Source organism: Ranitomeya imitator, chromosome 1 (assembly GCF_032444005.1).
Source record: "Ranitomeya imitator isolate aRanImi1 chromosome 1, aRanImi1.pri, whole genome shotgun sequence".
Classification (NCBI taxonomy): Eukaryota; Metazoa; Chordata; class Amphibia; order Anura; family Dendrobatidae; genus Ranitomeya; species Ranitomeya imitator.
In genome coordinates this window covers 908,830,724-908,848,970 of record NC_091282.1, presented here as the reverse complement: position 1 = coordinate 908,848,970, position 18,247 = coordinate 908,830,724, and the positions used below count along the sequence as shown (strand labels likewise).

At 43.3% G+C, this 18,247-nt stretch overlaps 1 protein-coding gene across 5 annotated transcripts in view; it reads left to right on the top strand.

Annotated features, from left to right (window-relative positions):
• The window catches only part of USO1 (USO1 vesicle transport factor), a 189,544-nt gene that overhangs the window by 41,976 nt on the left and 129,321 nt on the right, over nt 1–18,247 (top strand). For all 5 annotated transcript variants that reach the window (XM_069743466.1, XM_069743471.1, XM_069743464.1 and 2 more), the window contains exon 2: nt 11,760–11,846. In XM_069743466.1, the coding sequence (XP_069599567.1) occupies nt 11,760–11,846 (87 nt within the window). The remainder of the gene's footprint in view (nt 1–11,759; nt 11,847–18,247) is intronic.

The following is an 18,247-nucleotide window of genomic DNA, read 5'->3' as shown; positions in this document are numbered from 1 at the left end:
CTGATGTGGCTTAACAGTAGAAACCCCCCACAAGTGACCCCATTTTGGAAACTAGACCCCCAAAGGAACTTATCTAGATGTGTGGTGAGCACTTTGAACCCCCAAGTGCTTCATAGAAGTTTATAATGCAGAGCCGTGAAAATAATAAATACGTTTTCTTTCCTCAAAAATAATTATTTAGCCCAGAATTTTTTAATTTTCCCAAGGGTAACAGGAGAAATTTGACCCCAATATTTGTTGTCCAGTTTCTCCTGAGTACGGTGATACCCCATATGTGGGGGTAAACTACTGTTTGGGCACATGCCGGGGCTTGGAATTGAAGTAGTGACGTTTTGAAATGCAGACTTTGATGGAATGCTCTGCGGGCGTCACGTTGCGTTTGCAGAGCCCCTGATGTGCCTAAACAGTAGAAACCCCCCACAAGTGACCCCATTTTGGAAACTAGACCCTGAAAGGAACTTATCTAGATGTGTGATGAGCACTTTGAACCCCCAAGTGCTTCATAGAAGTTTATAATGCAGAGCCGTGAAAATAATAAATACGTTTTCTTTCCTCAAAAATAATTATTTAGCCCAGAATTTTTTATTTTCCCAAGGGTTACAGGAGAAATTGGACCCCAAAAGTTGTTGTCCAGTTTCTCCTGAGTACGCTGATACCCCATATGTGGGGGTAAACCACTGTTTGGGCACACGTCGGGGCTCAGAAGGGAAGTAGTCACTTTTGAAATGCAGACTTTGATGGAATGGTCTGCGGGTGTCACGTTGCGTTTGCAGAGCCCCTGGTGTGCCTAAACAGTAGAAACCCCCCACAAGTGACCCCATTTTAGAAACTAGACCCCCCAAGGAACTTATCTAGATATGTGGTGAGCACTTTGAACCTCCAAGTGCTTCACAGACGTTTACAACGCAGAGCCGTGAAAATAAAAAATCATTTTTCTTTCCTCAAAAATTATGTTTTAGCAAGCATTTTTTTATTTTCACAAGGGTAACAGGAGAAATTGGACCCCAGTAATTGTTGCGCAGTTTGTCCTGAGTATGCTGGTACCCCATATGTGGGGGTAAACCACTGTTTGGGCACACTTCAGGGCTCGGAAGTGAGGGAGCACCATTTGACTTTTTGAATACGAGATTGGCTGGAATCAATGGTGGCGCCATGTTGCGTTTGGAGACCCCTGATGTGCCTAAACAGTGGTAACCCCTCAATTCTAACTCCAACACTAACCCCAACACACCCCTAACCCTAATCCCAACTGTAGCCATAACCCTAATCACAACCCTAACCCCAACACACCCCTAACCACAACCCTAACCCCAACACACCCCTAACCCTAACCACAACCCTAATTCCAACCCTAACCCTAAGGCTATGTGCCCACGTTGCGGATTCGTGTGAGATATTTCCGCACCATTTTTGAAAAATCTGCGGGTAAAAGGCACTGCGTTTTACCTGCGGATTTTCCGCGGATTTCCAGTGTTTTTTGTGCGGATTTCACCTGCGGATTCCTATTGAGGAACAGGTGTAAAACGCTGCGGAATCCGCACAAAGAATTGACATGCTGCGGAAAATACAACGCAGCGTTCCCGCGCGGTATTTTCCGCACCATGGGCACAGCGGATTTGGTTTTTCATATGTTTACATGGTACTGTAAACCTGATGGAACACTGCTGCGAATCCGCAGCCAAATCCGCACCGTGTGCACATAGCCTAATTCTAAAGGTATGTGCACACGCTGCGGAAAACGCTGCGGATCCGCAGCAGTTTCCCATGAGTGTACAGTTCAATGTAAACCTACGGGAAACAAAAATCGCTGTACACATGCTGCGGAAAAACTGCACGGAAACGCAGCGGTTTACATTCCGCAGCATGTCACTTCTTTGTGCGGATTCCGCAGCGGTTTTACAACTGCTCCAATAGAAAATCGCAATTGTAAAACCGCAGTGAAATGCGCAGAAAAAAACGCGGTAAATCCGCCATAAATCCGCAGCGGTTTAGCACTGCGGATTTATCAAATCCGCAGCGGAAAAATCCGCAGAGGACCAGAATACGTGTGCACATTCCTAACCCTAACCCTAACCCTAGCCCTAACCCTAGCCCTACCCCTAACCCTAACCCTAACCCTACCCCTAACCCTACCCCTACCCCTAACCCTAACCCTACCCCTAACCCTACCCCTAACCCTAACCCTACCCCTAACCCTAACCCTATTCTAACATTAGTGGGAAAAAAAAAATTTCTTTATTTTTTTATTGTCCCTACCTATGGGGGTGACAAAGGGGGGGGGTCATTTATTATTTTTTTTATTTTGATCACTGAGATAGATTATATCTCAGTGATCAAAATGCACTTTGGAACGAATCTGCCGGCCGGCAGATTCGGCGGGCGCACTGCGCATGCGCCCGCCATTTTGGAAGATGGCGGCGCCCGGGAGAAGACGGACGGGACCCCGGCTGGATCGGTAAGTATGATAGGGTGGGGGGGGACCACGGGGGGGGGGATCGGAGCACGGGGGGGGGGAATCGGAGCGCGGGAGGGGTGGAACGGAGCGCGGGGGGCGTGGAACGGAGCACGGGGGGGCTGGAACGGAGCACGGGGGGGTGGAACGGAGCACGGGGGGGGTGGATCGGAGTGCAGGGGGGGTGATTGGAGCACGGGGGGGTGATTGGAGCACGGGGCGAGCGGACACGAGCACGGGGGGGAGCGGAGCACAGGGCGGAGGGGAGCCGGAGCAGTGTACCGGCCAGATCGGGGGGGTGGGGGGGCGATCGGAGGGGTGGGGTGGGGGCACACTAGTATTTCCAGCCATGGCCGATGATATTTCAGCATCGGCCATGGCTGGATTGTAATATTTCACCCGTTATAATGGGTGAAATATTACAAATCGCTCTGATTGGCAGTTTCACTTTCAACAGCCAATCAGAGCGATCGTAGCCACGAGGGGGTGAAGCCACCCCCCCTGGGCTAAACTACCACTCCCCCTGTCCCTGCAGATCGGGTGAAATGGGAGTTAACCCTTTCACCCGGCCTGCAGGGACGCGATCTTTCCATGACGCCGCATAGGCGTCATGGGTCGGAATGGCACCGACTTTCATGACGCCTACGTGGCGTCATGGGTCGGGAAGGGGTTAAACAAACATCCATGTTTGTTAACTAATTTGGCTAAACAAAATATATATATTATAAGAAACTTAGACTGTCAGCCCAGCCGACACATGAAAAACTTAAATACTACTGTCCCTGCTGTCCTCTGTAGCTCACTTGTCGTTATCTTCATCATCATCTTCTTCTTTGTTCCTATTCATAATCTGGAAAAGAAAAACAAGCTTTCCTGCTTTATTGGGTCCCAACCGATTTCTCAATTTAGAATGAATGAGTCCAAAGGAAGAGAATATTCTTTCAACGCCTGCAGAAGAAGCTACTGCTGTTAAAAGTGAAATCATTACTTCAACAGTCTCTAAATCCAAGCGCTTAAGTGACTTCCACCAGTTTACTGGTGTGACCTTCCTTAAAATATCTTCAGCAAACATGTATTTCTTGAATGGTTGCCCCTTAGCTCTGAAGTTTATTATAGTTGGCATTAAAGATGGATGATTGCTGGATACCCATGTCATAGCTAACTCCTCTTCCTCAGCACTTAGGTTTTGACCCTGATATTGGATATTGACAATATTTGCCAAAAAATGAGCTGGAGTCAGTGCTTGTCCCATTCGTTTGTTTACTGCTTGTAATTAAATTCTGTCCATGTGTAGTTCTGTTTTTAAGTGTTCACTCAGTTCCTTCCAAATTTCAACAGCATCCGCAATAAAACAGCTATTTTTCTGTAGTTTAAAGCTTGAGAGATGGGTTTCAGGAAGCTCAGCATATGTTCAACATTTCTCTGAAAGGGAAGGTGCCATAAAAAAAAAAGTTTTTTCAGAAATTGTAAAAATGTAAAGAATTAATGATTACATTTTCTTAAAAAATATTATCATTTGTTTATAATTTAGTAAAATATGAAAAATAATTTGAAAAGTTTTGGAATTTCCACTTTTCAACACTAGGGGGAGCAGCTGCTGAAATTTCAGAAAAACCTAGTGTACAAATAGCTCACATTACAGCACTGCAGTAATTATGGGCGGAGTCTGCTGACCTGTGTGATGTCTCCTCCCCTTCTGGGTGTTTGCTAAGGGATTAGAGAGGATGAGATTCAGGGACCCAGTGAGCAGCCATTTTGTTGGTGACTGCAGAGTATGGCTGCCGTCACACTATCAGTATTTGGTCAGTATTTTACCTCAGTATTTGTAAGCCAAAACCAGGAGTGGAACAAATAGAGGAAAAGTATAATAGAAACATATGCACCACTTCTGCATTTATCACCCACTCCTGGATTTGGCTTACAAATACTGAGGTAAAATACTGACCAAATACTGAGCGTGGACGGCAAACCTTAGGCTACTTTCACACTAGCGATTTTGGCTGTACAGTGCAATGCGTCATTCAGGAGAAAAAACGCATCCTGCAAAGTTGTCTGCAGGATGCGTTTTTCCCCATAGACTAACATTACTGACGCATGTAACGTTTGTGCGTCGAGTCCACCATTTTCGACCGCACATGCACGGCCGAAACTCCGCCCCCTCATGCCCAGACCTTACAATGGGGCAACGGAAGCGTCGCAAGACTGCTTCCGCTGCCCACGTCGGGCATTTCTTTCACAGCATGCGTCAGTACGACGCACTGTGAAAGGCCCGTACCGACGCTAGTGTGAAAGCAGCCTTATACTGACAAGTAGACAGTCACCATGGCAGGCAGCAAGGATTCTGGGAGATATGTGGTGGAGGGAGCAGGGTGACAGCAGCACAGAGTATTTCAGGAGAGCAGTGTGCTGGTCTATAGGGGCCCCCTGTTTGGTGCACGGAGCAGCCAGGGATTGTACATAGAGCGCTGTCTTATACACATGGATGGACCGTCTGCTTCACAGAAATCCAGGAAACATTTCTGTGGATTGATGGCCTGTTCTGATCCAGACTTTGCATGCAGACCCCATTCCCCTCCTCAGATCCTGTCCTGGCGATGTGTGAAAGCGAGGCGACAGGCACAGTCGGGGTGACGCTGGGAAGGAAATGTAGCCATATAGTAACAATAAAAATGAGACCCCTCTCTTCAGCTGCCTCACCAGCCTTCCCCTGACTACACCTAACTGGAGGTCATGCTGTCCCCTCTATTACCCCAGACCCGCGTGCAGGTGCTCAGCCAGAACCACCCTAGAATGGGTCCGCTTTCTGAATATAATACTGACATACAGATCACACATAATACCGCCATGTAGATCAAACATAAAACCACCATATAATTCTCACATAATACTGCCACATAGATAGATCACACATAATCCCACAATACAGTTCTCATATAATCCCGTCATATAGTTCTTATATTATTGCACCATACTGATCAAACATAATACAACCATACATATTACATATAATACTGTCATATAGATCACACATAATGCCACTCCATGCACTCCATGGCTCAGCACCACCCTACATCTCCTCTCTGGTCTCAGTCTACCACCCTACCCGTGCCCTCCGCTCCGCTAATGACCTCAGGTTAGCATCCTCAATAATCAGAACCTCCCACTCCCGTCTCCAAGACTTTACACGTGCTGCGCCGATTCTTTGGAATGCACTACCTAGGTTAATACGATTAATCCCCAATCCCCACACTTTTAAGCGTGCCCTAAAAACTCATTTGTTCAGACTGGCCTACCGCCTCAATGCATTAACCTAACGATCCCTGTGTGGCCTATTTATAATAAAAAAAAAAAAAAAGGTTCCTCGCATCATGTTCTCATACACTTTATGCAGTATTAGCCCTCTGTGTCTGTACTGCTACATACTTAGGCAGTTAACTGGTTCATGCAGCTTTACATGAACACCCGAGCCTTATACTATGGCCGGTCCGAACAACGAAAGCAATTGTTACCATCCACCTCTCGTGTCTCCCCTTTTCCCCATAGTTTGTAAGCTTGCGAGCAGGGCCCTCATTCCTCCTGGTATCTGTTTTGAACTGTATTTCTGTTATGCTGTAATGTCTATTGTCTGTACAAGTCCCCTCTATAATTTGTAAAGCGCTGCGGAATATGTTGGCGCTATATAAATAAAAATTATTATTATTATTATTATCATACAGGTCACACATAATAATTAGCGGCATCAAGTGTGGTCTATATGGCAGCATTATGTAAAAAATATACATTATATGGTGGCATCATGTTTGATCTATATGGCAGCAGTATGCAAAAAATATATATATGGCAACATTACGTTCCGTCCATATTACAGTATTATGTAATAGATATATCTGGCGGCATTATGTATGACCTATATGGCAGTATTATGTAATAAATATATATGGCGGTATATTTATTATGTAAAGGCAGGAAAGTTGTGAGCTATGCCCTTCTGTGACCCCCACAATTATTATTTTTTTTTTTTTGGGAGGGGGGGGGGGCAATTAGACCTTATGCTATGTCGCCCTATGATTTGTATGTACGCCCCTGGTGACGATCCTCACAGCTTGTCCTGAAAGACAGCAGGCTTGGGGTGTCGGTGAGATTGAGGTGGGTTTCAGGGAGCAGGAGATGGGTGTCAGGGGGCATGGGGTGGGTCAGTGAGCTTAGGGTGGGTGTCAGGGCTCAGTCTCAGTCTTTCCTCTTCTGCTCCCTGGATCACTAGTCTCAGACCACCTGCCCTCTGCTCTGCACTGTATAGTAGGACGATCAGGCAGGAGACCTGAGGAGCTGCAGGACTACAACACTTAGGAGCTCAGTCCTGGCATGCTGGGACTTGTAGTGACACAGCAGCTAGAGCTTGCTGAGTGTCATCACCCCCTGGGTCTGCTTCCTTGTGCCAACCATAGCCCAAATGTTAGAACACTATTACTGTGCCAACCATAGCCCACCTCTTTACACTGTGCAGACCTCCCACCTGATCCATAGGTGAAGCCCCCAGGCTGCTGCCTGCCTGCACACTGATCCCCCTGCACCATGCACAGCTGCAGGCAGGGAAGGGTTAACCATTACAGGCCAGCCTGGGTGCCGCCCCTTGTAACCAGAAGGGATCCCCTGCTGCAGAGAATTGCTCTATTTTTAGAATCATGGGGCTTCAGACTCCAGGCTGCAATCTACAGGGACAGTCACTGTGTGGGGTGATGAAGTGTTGCCACAGATCAGTGCTGCACACATAACGCTCCATGTACAGGGAGACACACTGCTGCTGCTGGGGGATTTCCCGCCCCTGGACTGAGGGAGGAAGCTTTCAGCAACACAGGGCAGGTCGGCAGTGATCGCAGCCTGTACTGTAATAAGTACAGGCTGTGATCACTGCTAATGCTGCAGATACTTACCCCAAACCCTCGCTCCCAGCAGCTTCTCCTCAACATCTTCTGTCCTCGCAGCCCACAGCAAACAAAATGGCCGCGATCTCCTCTCACAGCTGTGACGGAGCAGCCCAGTGGGCGTGTCCAGGTCACAGCTGAGAGGCAGGAGAAGCGGCCTCAATGTAAGAGATGCAGTCGGGTCCGACTGTTGGCTCCTATGTCCATGTGTGCCGTAAGTGAGGAGTGCAAGTGTCCTTCCCAGACACACACACCCCCACTAGTCAAAATGGCAGCCCCCAGTGGCACACACAAATGTCAAATAAAAAACTATTAAAGTAGTTAATTTAATTTTGTATTAAAAATAATTGATTGTATAATCAATAATTATTAATACAAAAAGTAAAATCACGGCACCTTTCCTTTAAGCCCAATGTTGAGGATTTTGGCCGTGACAGTGCCATCTATTTTATCTCGATTTTCTTCACAAAGTGTCATCAGAATAGGCCAGTTTTTGATATACTGCTCAAAACAGTCCACCACAGAGTTCCATATAACATCTTGTGGGAGCGTTAGCTTGGTTCCACCCATCCTTTTCAGAGCTGCTGCAGCAAAATGATTATTACGGAAGTATTTAGCAATTTCAACAACATTAGCCTTTATTTCTGGAACACTTAAGTCTTTGGCTAAGAGGTGCAGCAAATGAGCACTGCAACCATATGTTATTAGCAGCTTTGTATTCCCTCCCTGCTCTTCTAAATCTCCTCTCATCTTGGATACGTTTGCAGCATTGTCAGTGACCAAACTGCGTACTAGAAATTTGAATTTTTGTTCACATGTCGTTATAGCTTTTACTGCCACTTCTTGTAAGTATTCTGCTTTGTGTGCATTTCCTGACTTATCAGTTGTTTGTGCAAGGAAAAACTTTACCTTCTTCTGTTGTTATACAAGCACATATAATAGGATCATTGTGGACATTACTCCACCCATCAATACTTAGGTTAACAATTTTACCCTCCAGAGCTGTTGCACATTGCTCCATTTCTCTGTCATACACTTGATCCAGCAGTTTCCCTGCAACATCAGCTCTGCTGGGTGGACTGTATCCTGGTCTCAGTGACTGAACCATATTAATGAAATGTGGGTTCTCAGTCAGACGGAAAGAAGAGTTTGTTGCATAAATAAACTGGGCAATTTTTTCATCAATCAACTCTTTTTCTAATCTGCTAGTTCTTATCACAAACCTATCTATGGTGGTTCCAGGAGGTAAAGGTTTTTTCTTCCTTTTGGGTGATGGTGATATGTGGCTGTGGGTGTCTGATGATGATGCTGCTGCTAATGAAGCACTATCCTGGATGGATAACTCTGAAACTGTAGAATAGGATGATGGTGATCTTGGAGGTGGATAGTTTCCAGAATCCATGAATTCCCCTAAACAAAAAAAGTCAATGCTGTTATTTTATTGTTTATGCAATTTCTGCTTATTGTACACAACACATCACTGCCCCTGCCCCAAAAGGAATATTTGTTTTTCTTCATAACTGTACCAAATGACAGTAACATGCAGTAATAATAAGAAATATAATTTTTCTCACACATGACAGTTCAGTCTTTAGAAATAGGATTCAATAAAAATGTTTACCAACCTGAAGATCCTGCCTGTTCAGAAGTGTTTCTTTGGTCATCTTCATCACCGCACTTCTCATGATGTTGCCTCATTCGCGCCACCAGGCCTTGCATCTCTTTGTTGCAATGTTTGCATTTTGCACGCATGCCTGCCTTACCGATAGGCGAAGGAGCTTCATTAAAATATTCCCAAACTGGGTCTCTTTTACGGCCTGCTGCCATTATAAGGAAAGAATGTAATAAACCTCAGATCGTACACACAAACAGATCCAGACTTGTCTGTCTGTGGCTATGCTGCAGTATTGTGCTCAAAGTTTCACTTTCATTTTCTTGTCTGCTTGCCCTTCCTCCTCCTCACACTTAGATTCACATTCTTCTTGTGTTGTGCAGATCTATTCCACTCCAAACAATCAGAAACATATTGTCTAACTTCTTGGACTTGGCACTGAAGGGGTTGATTCTGTATTCATAGGTTTGTAGAACAATAGGATTAAGGTCTTTTTCTCAACTCTGTTCATGTTGTAACATTTTTGCCGTGAAGAAGAGGCTGGGACCTCTGCGGAGTCCAATTCAGTTTTGAGAACTGCATAAGTAAAGCGAGCGTCTGTGATAATATAGGAGAGAAACTGCCCACTAATCCTACAGAAACCTCTGGAAGAGCATGGCATTGTGAATGTTACACATATACAGCCTTTATTCTACTGAGTTAAACAACTCAGCTTTATCTCATGATGGAAGAACCTTTGGATGGTAAAATATTTTCCTCAAAAAGCAGTTTATTGAAAAAAATCCGATTTAAATAAAAAAAAATCCGATTTAAATAAAAAAAATCCGATTTTTTTTATTTTTTTTTTTATTAAAAAAAAACGTTGATTTTTATCCACCCTGCCAGTAACTCTCATCGATGCTGTGTAAGTTTTTAGATGTTGCTTTCAATTGCGACAGCAGCATTAAAGTTTTTAGATATTGGGGGTATCTTCTATTACCCCAACATCCCTCTCCCATCCCTGGTCCAGTGGGGTTGTCAAGGTTTGCTGAGGGCGTTAATTTTACAAAAGATCACAATTTCAAATCCACTAGGAAAAGTAACCAAATTTTATGAAACCAATTTGAGATTTAAAAAGGAAAATCACAGTTTCCCCCAAATGAGAAACAAAACTAAGCATACTGGCTATTTCAGTGACTACAAAAGTCTGATCTTTTCCTTCTGATATGGTGAGACCTCTCAGAGAGAACACTAAACAATTGTTTTTTTGTTGTTTTTTTTTTTTTTTTTTTTGAAGCAGTAGAATATTAAAAAAAGTTATACGTTTGGTATAGCTGTAACCAGACTGACAAAGTTTCCAGGAAAAGAATAAATCTGCCACGTTATTTTTGTTACACTTCTTTCACCAGGTCACATTGGATTTTTAGAGTACGTTATATGTTAAAGTGGTTTCATTCAAAACTACAGTTTGGCCCTAAAAAAACAAAAAAGAAACGAAACGTTTATACGGTTATCAGTGAGAAAAAGAAGGCTTTTTGATGACTGGGAGGGAAAAGACAAAGGCTCAAAGATGAAAAATGTCCATGACTGGATAGGACAGAATACTCAATGATGGGGTAAATATTGAACTGATGCTTCCTTAGAGTAAAGGAGTTCTCCAGGCAGATGATGTTGATCACCTTCCTGAGATTGTCCTCAATATCAGATCGATAGGGGTCCGACCTCAGGTCCTGAAACCAATCGGGTGCTATTAGCACAACACGCACGGATACGCTGTGTAGAGGCTGCAGCTGGGTGCTGCAGATCAGGTCCTATTCTGAATCGGAGCGGATCTGAAGTGCAGCCACTACACTTTGACCAGAGCTGCACAGCTCCATTCAATGTCTGGGTGTTGGACCTCCACCGGTCTGATATTGATGACCTATCCTATGGATAGGACATCACCGTCTTACCCTTGGAGAACACTTTTTAAGTGTGAAAGATGCCACTCAGACAATCATAACAGGCGATCACAACCCATACGATCGTATGGTATCCATTTAACACGATGGTGATATATACCCATAGACTCAATGTAAAAAAATAACAACAAATACTGCTAAGTATACCTTTTTAAGTGAGTCCTATGGATGGCATAGCATAGCCTACTGCCCTATTCCTTACCTTTTATTTTTTGTAATACGCTGACATCCTCTAGTCAGATGGAGGTCTGAAGAACACTCTTTTGGTCTCTATTTCACGGGGCTCCACAGACAAGTTTAGCATGTACTTTTTTGGCATATACGCTAAAACTAAATGCATAAGCATCTATTCATGTCAGGTTATTTAATGTGTGCATATATATATTATGTATACATTAATTAGCCGCTGGCTGCTTTTCCCAACTTTGTCATACACAGCTACGATGGACTCAGCCAAGTGTCCATGTGTTGTTAGCGAGAAAAGGTGAGTAAATTATTACCAGGCATTGGCTTATCTCCATTGATGACCAAGGATAAGACCTGTGAAATATATATACGGTACATTGAGTTATTGTTTGCTTCATGTCAAAGTCCATCTTTTTTAAGCATTTCTGTGAGTAGGAGATCCATTTCGTGTCTGGTTTTTCTAGTTGAAAACCTTTTAAAATATGGCATAAGACATAAAAAATGGCCTACACATTGGCATTTGTCATAATGAAGATTACTGCACAGCATTCTTTGTTAACTATATGGTCATTTTTAACCAATTAGGCTTTGGTTCACGTTTTCTATTGCACTTATTGGTATTAATAATTTCCCCCTTTAAATCGCAGATCCAAAAGCTTTGTGACCGAGTTGCCTCATCAACCTTACTTGATGACCGAAGAGATGCCGTCCGAGCCCTCAAATCCTTATCCAAGGTTTGTTATTGGCTATATGCATGGATCATAATGTAAAAAGTGAACTGTTCCTGCAATTCATTAGCAATCTGATCTGAGTCTTCCTGTCTGCACCTGTTACTTCTGTGGTTGCCGACAATAATAGAAATAGGGTCTGAAGTTTGCATAGTGTTGAAGAAAGAGGCAATAATTAAAAGTAACATCAGGAAGTGCAGCTACATTGTGACTTATGAATGCGCTTCATGAAGATATCAAATATTTTGACTGTACCTCTTATTGTCACTATTCCAAAGTTTGACAACCGTCTGACTTCCTAAACACACAGTAAATTTTACTTTCTGGTCAAAATCCTTTTAAACTGTTCAAAACTTCTGACATGTCTGAAATTATTTTTTTTTATATCAAGTTTGGACTTTTCTAGTGGTTAAAATAAAAACATTATGTACCATTGTTTTCACTTTCAACCTATTTTTTTTGTAACAGAGTAAATAAAAGGAACCTATTGTCAGGTTTTTGTTCTGTACTCTGAGAGCAGCATAATGTTGAGGCAGAGACTCTGATTTCGGCCATGTCACTAATTGGGCAGTGTTTTGCCGTTTTAATAAAATGTGTGTTTTATCAGCAGGAGATTATCACTAGAGGACTAGTTGTCTTGTGCTTCCAGGTCAACTGCTTTGTGTAATCCCACCCTCATCACTGATTAGCAGCTCTCTATTAATGTACAGAGTGCACAGAAAGCGCTGCCGGCGGGGTTATACATAGCTCTGCTAGAATTCCGGGTTTTTTTTGGCAGAACTATTACAATTGATGTACCCAGCAAACTAAGTGATACATCACTTTGTCCCTAGATCATGTTGCTGTTGGATTAATTAGAAAAAAACAACTGCTAACTAATTCCCTTTAAAAACTTAGAAACAAATTCTGTATAAGCTCGGTGGATGGTGGGGTCAGTACTCCAAAATGGTTTACTGTTTCTGCTTTCTCGACCCTTTTATAAACAGTTCTTACATAGGTTTTATCCTCTTGCGGTTGTACCCAACCCATGACTCTTTGAACTACTGCATGCAATGCAGGCATTATTCTAAACAAAGTAAGGGTATGTGTCCACTGTCTGGATTAGCTGCTGATTGAACGCTGCGTACAACTGCAGCTTTCAACCCGCAGCGTCCAGATGTTACAGCATAGTGGAGGGGATTTTATGAAATCCCGTCTCTACTATGCGTGCGAACACGCATCCGGCGGCCCTGCGTTTACGGACATGCGACTCGTCTTTTTAGAACGCAGCATGTCTGTTTACCTTCCAGCGACGCTCTGTCACGCAAGGTAAATCCCAGGGCCCTATGTATGGGGTGCGGAGATTCCGGATGTGTGCAATGACCACATCCGGAATCACCGCTCGTACAGAAGGGGACGGTGCTTTGGGCGAAGTGGGTTTTCCACTCCGTCTAAAGCGGCATGAATCTGGACAGTGGACACGCACCTTAACAATAAAGTACACTAGAATAAAGCCCATTAATGTCCTTAGGGGTTCTCTGAGAACTTGGTAAAATGATGCCCGTGATATCATTCAAACTGCATCCCATCCTAGTAATGTGTCAGGGCAGGCTGCAGACTGAAGACATAAAGCTCCCAAGTCCTGTGTCTCAACTGACAGAAGAGCCAGATCACACACACCTCAGGAGGCCAAGAGAAGGACTGCAATGTGTGAAGAAGTATAACTTTTTGCTGAGCACAATGGTGGTTCTCTTCAGCTTCATCTTTCTCAATTAATACGTGCAGAATGGGAATACATAATGAGTCTCTTGTGCACTGCTATAACGCTGTCAGTCCGACAGGAGGAGGATGAAGCTGGAGATAACATCCTTGTACTTGGAGAGCAGAATATATATTTCTTCACTTATCACAGTCCTGCGTCTAGACGACTGAGGTATATGTGATCTGGCTCTTCTGTCATTTGAGGCACAGGTAAAGGAATTTCAATTTAGCCAGTAAGTTCTTCATATCCCTATATAGCAATATGTAAATAGGGAGGGGAAATTGCTTAAGTACAAAGTATTGTATAAAGAGCATAAGTTTACACCCAGGTATTTAATTGTTTCCGTTTTCCAACAGAATTTGTAGTTTTTTACTTTTTTTGTCTGTTTTTTTAAGATCATACCATATCGCCAATGGGAGCGCCACTATCTCTGAGGCGTTAATCTTGTGCCTCGACAATTTCTAATATTCCCAACAGGTTAATTTAAGATTGGGTGGTGTAATATGAAGCTTAGTAAGGGTTAATAGGACATCTGCAAAAAGAGAAATTTTGAACATTATCTTTTATTTGCACCCCAAGATATTGGAGTTTTCAAGAATAACTGCTGCTAATGGCTCAATACACAATGCAAATAATAGGGGCAAAAGGTGGCATTACGAAACAAAAGATTGACCAGCTCACTCAGTCTCCCAGCATCCTGAGGCACGGAATTTCAAAGGACGACTTGCAAACAGGAGAAAAGGAAAAGATTCCAGCTTCGGTAGTTGCGAAATTTATTGGATTAAAAGGATTACATCATGAGGATAGACACAGCAACGTGTTTCATACATACAAACTGCATTCTTTGTTAAAGCTCAATAGGTGGCACCCCTGTCTTCTTCCTTTTTGAGATTTTAAAACTAGGAGATATTTGGTGGACAAATTTTAATGGAAGCCAAAGGGGATTTAGTGCTCTTAAGGCTGTAAGTAAGGAGCCTGATAGTCCGAGTGTTTTGACTGTCTCAAACATGAAGGACCAGTTAAGGCGATCCTCAGCCGCGTCCAGTCTTAAGAGAAGGGCTTGGTTTTTATTTCTATTTTCCACTACCATCAAATCCACCACCCTCCTGTTGTTGTACCTACCCTTTCGGAAAGGAACAAAGCCCACTTGATTCTTGTGAATTAGTTGCGGTAGCCAGTAATTGAGTCTATTGGTCAGGAGATTGGTAATAATCTTTGGGTACGCGTTAAGGAGAGCAATTGGTCTATAAAGAGCAATCAAGAGGATCTCTACCTGGTTATAGGATAAGAATTAGATAGAAGAGGGTTAGAGTATCAGGTATAGGAGAACCTATCAAAAAGGAATTGGAACAGTGTGGTCATATGGGTGGGTAACTAATCTGAAAATGTTTTATAATACAGGTATGTCAGACCGTCATGTCCCTGGTATCTACTAAAGGGAGGTCCTTTTAAGATATCTAAAATGTCATTGGTGATTGATTTTTCTGAACCGAGCCCTCAATCGTGATAAGTTTGCGGAGGGAGGACATCACTCCCATCCAAATCCTGTCTGAGATTTCCGACAAGCTGACTTTGAAGTCACTTCCTATCGTTAGGGTTGATTAAGGTAGTTTCTGTAAAAAGGAGAATACTTTACACAGCAAATGTATTTGGCCTGTGTTTGGCCCATATATATTACGTAGAGTAATGGGCTTACCCTGTAGAAGACCTTCGTTTATAATATATCTACCTTCCGGCTCTAGGTAGGACTTAAGGTACCTTCACACTGAACAACTTAACAACGATATCGGTAGCGATCCGTGACGTTGCAGCGTCCTGGATAGCGATATCGTTGTGTTTGACACGCAGCAGTGATCTGGATCCTTCTGTGACATCGTTGGTCAGAGCAGAAAGGCCAGAACTTTATTTCGTCGCTGGATCTCCCGCAGACATCGCTGAATCGGCGTGTGTGACGCCGATTCAGCGATGTCTTCACTGATAACCAGGGTAAACATCGGGTTACTAAGCGCAGGGCCGTGCTTAGTAACCTGATTTTTACCCTGGTTACCATTTGTAAATGTAAAAAAAAACAAACAGTACATACTTACATTCCGGTGTCTGTCCCCTCGCCGTCAGCTTCCTGCACTGACTATGAGCGCCGGCCGGCCGTAAAGCACAGCGGTGACATCACCGCTCTGCTTTACGGCCGGCCGGCGCTGACACAGTGCAGGGAAGCTGAGGCCGGGGGACAGACACCGGAATGTAAGTATGTAGTGTTTTTTTTTTTTTTTTACATTTACAATGGTAACCAGGGTAAACATCGGGTTACTAAGCGCGGCCCTGCGCTTAGTAACCCGATGTTTACCCTGGTTACCAGGGGACTTCGGCATCGTTGGTCGCTGGAGAGCTGTCTGTGTGACAGCTCTCCAGTGACCACACAGCGACGAAACAGCGACGCTGCAGCGATCGGCATCGTTTCCTATATCGCTGCAGCGTCGCTTAATGTGACGGTACCTTTAATCACCTGAATTGAACAGCTTAGTAGGATTAGAATCACCACTCCTCAAAATAAGTGGTGGGGAAGCGGTTGTTTGTAATGTGAAAAGCAAACTGCATTCCTCGAGGGCTGCAAACAGGTCATGTTTTCAGGATTTCCTTGTACTGCACAGGTGATAATTTAATCACCTACACAGATAATGAGTTGGTGATTAAATTATCACCTGTGCAGTACAAGGAAATCCTGAAAACATGACCTGTTTGCAGCCCTCGAGGAATGCAGTTTAACACCCCTGTCATAGAGTGTCTCCTGTAGAGAGGCAATATCCACCATCTGGGCACTCAACTCCTGTAAGTTAATTCTTCTTTTCCTAGGAGAATTAAGACCCCTTACAGTAAGAGATATTAGACGAACCATGGGGACAACATAATGGAAGTTAGGTAGTGAAGTTTCTATTTATACTCACTTGTTTGAGTCGGCTTGCAGATGCATCCCCTAGGCCACCTTTGGAAGAGAAATGTTTTTCTATCTGCTAGAGAAGTACAATTTCCTTCAAGGGTGGGCGTTGATCTGGCAACAAGGGTAAGGGGTGCACAGGAGAACAAGAGGAAGACAGAGACCGCAGTAACGGTAAATGAGAACATGTGTGTATATATATATATATACCGGTATATATATATATATATATATATATATATATATATATATATATATATATATATATATATATATATATATATATATATATATATATATATATATATATATAATGTTCCCAGGAAGTTTCCTGGAGTAGGGTTACTTCTGCAGCACTAAGTGAGCCCAGTAATGTGCTACCTAGACAACTGAACTCAAATATTGGAAAAGAGAAAAAACAAGGGAACCCCAAACAAAACTTTTAAGTAGGAGGGGACCAGGAGAAAGAAGAAGTGGGAGGAACTGCAAGATAACCATTGGAGTGCCTATCCGAGTGCCCATTACAAATGAACTGCGTGACACCCGCGCAACTGAGGAACGGCTAAGTGTGAATCGGAATAAACTCTAGTAGTACCAGCCAGTACTATTTAGACAGTCCTTGTAGAGGACCTAGAAGATACAAAGGGACCCCAACTTCGTTTAGGTTTGAGTCTGGGAGTACTGGGGGAGGTGTAATTCACTGAAACTTCATAATCATCAGCACCTCTCCCTTATCCTCTTCCACTCTGATTTCATACAGGAGGGGGGACCTCTGGAGGTGTTGATAAGTCCCAGATTTTTGGTAAGGTCAGATTCAGTGGATCACAGAAAGAAGGCAGATCCTCCAGGGAACATTGTGTCGTTGATATCCTGCTCCGACAAACAATCAATTATCTTCAATAATGGTTTGAGGTGCCTTCTTTTCTTATGAAGGGTTAAGTGAAAGATCAGGAAATAACTAATTCAGGGCCCAAGTAAGTTACGGCCTTCTGAGATCTAGCCTTCATTATTCTTTCTTTAGTTTCATAAGCATGTAAGCAACCAATTATGCCACTAATAATAATAATAATAATAAACTTTATATATAGCGCCAACATATTCCGCAGCGCTTTACAGTTATTATTATTATTATTTATTTATAAATAATAGTTTTGCACACATTATCATTGCTGTCCCCGATGGTGATCTGGATCCCTATCAGTATGTCACTGGTGTGTATCGGTGATCCTTTAGGTTTAAAGGCCTGATATACTTTGTAAACAGGTATACCCCGTTCTCTCATGTTGCACCTCCTGCCCCTGTTTTGAATATCCTCAATATGAGTATGTAGGTTTTTCACAGCTCTCTTTTGGGATATTTATCAACTGTTGAAGACCCACTACATGAGATCTGGTAACATCTTGGACCCCCTCCAGAGTGTCGATTCGGCCTGTGAGGTGCTGCAAATCTTGTCTGACACATGCAATTTCAGATCTACAAGCTTCTTTTACTTCTGTAATTAAAGTTTTAAAGTCCTCCTTAGTAGGCAAGTGGCGTAGGTACTTCTTGCAAGTAGCGATGGATGAGGAAGGTCCATGTCCATCCATTCATAATCTGATGGAGCGGTGGATGAGTTCCATCCCTCTGTGTTTTTATTGTGGCCTAGTTTCAGTGGAGTTCCTCCCAGGTATGTGACCTCACCAAGGTCCTAGTATTATTGGGCCCTTTTAGAAAATGATATGTCTTGTAAACTGT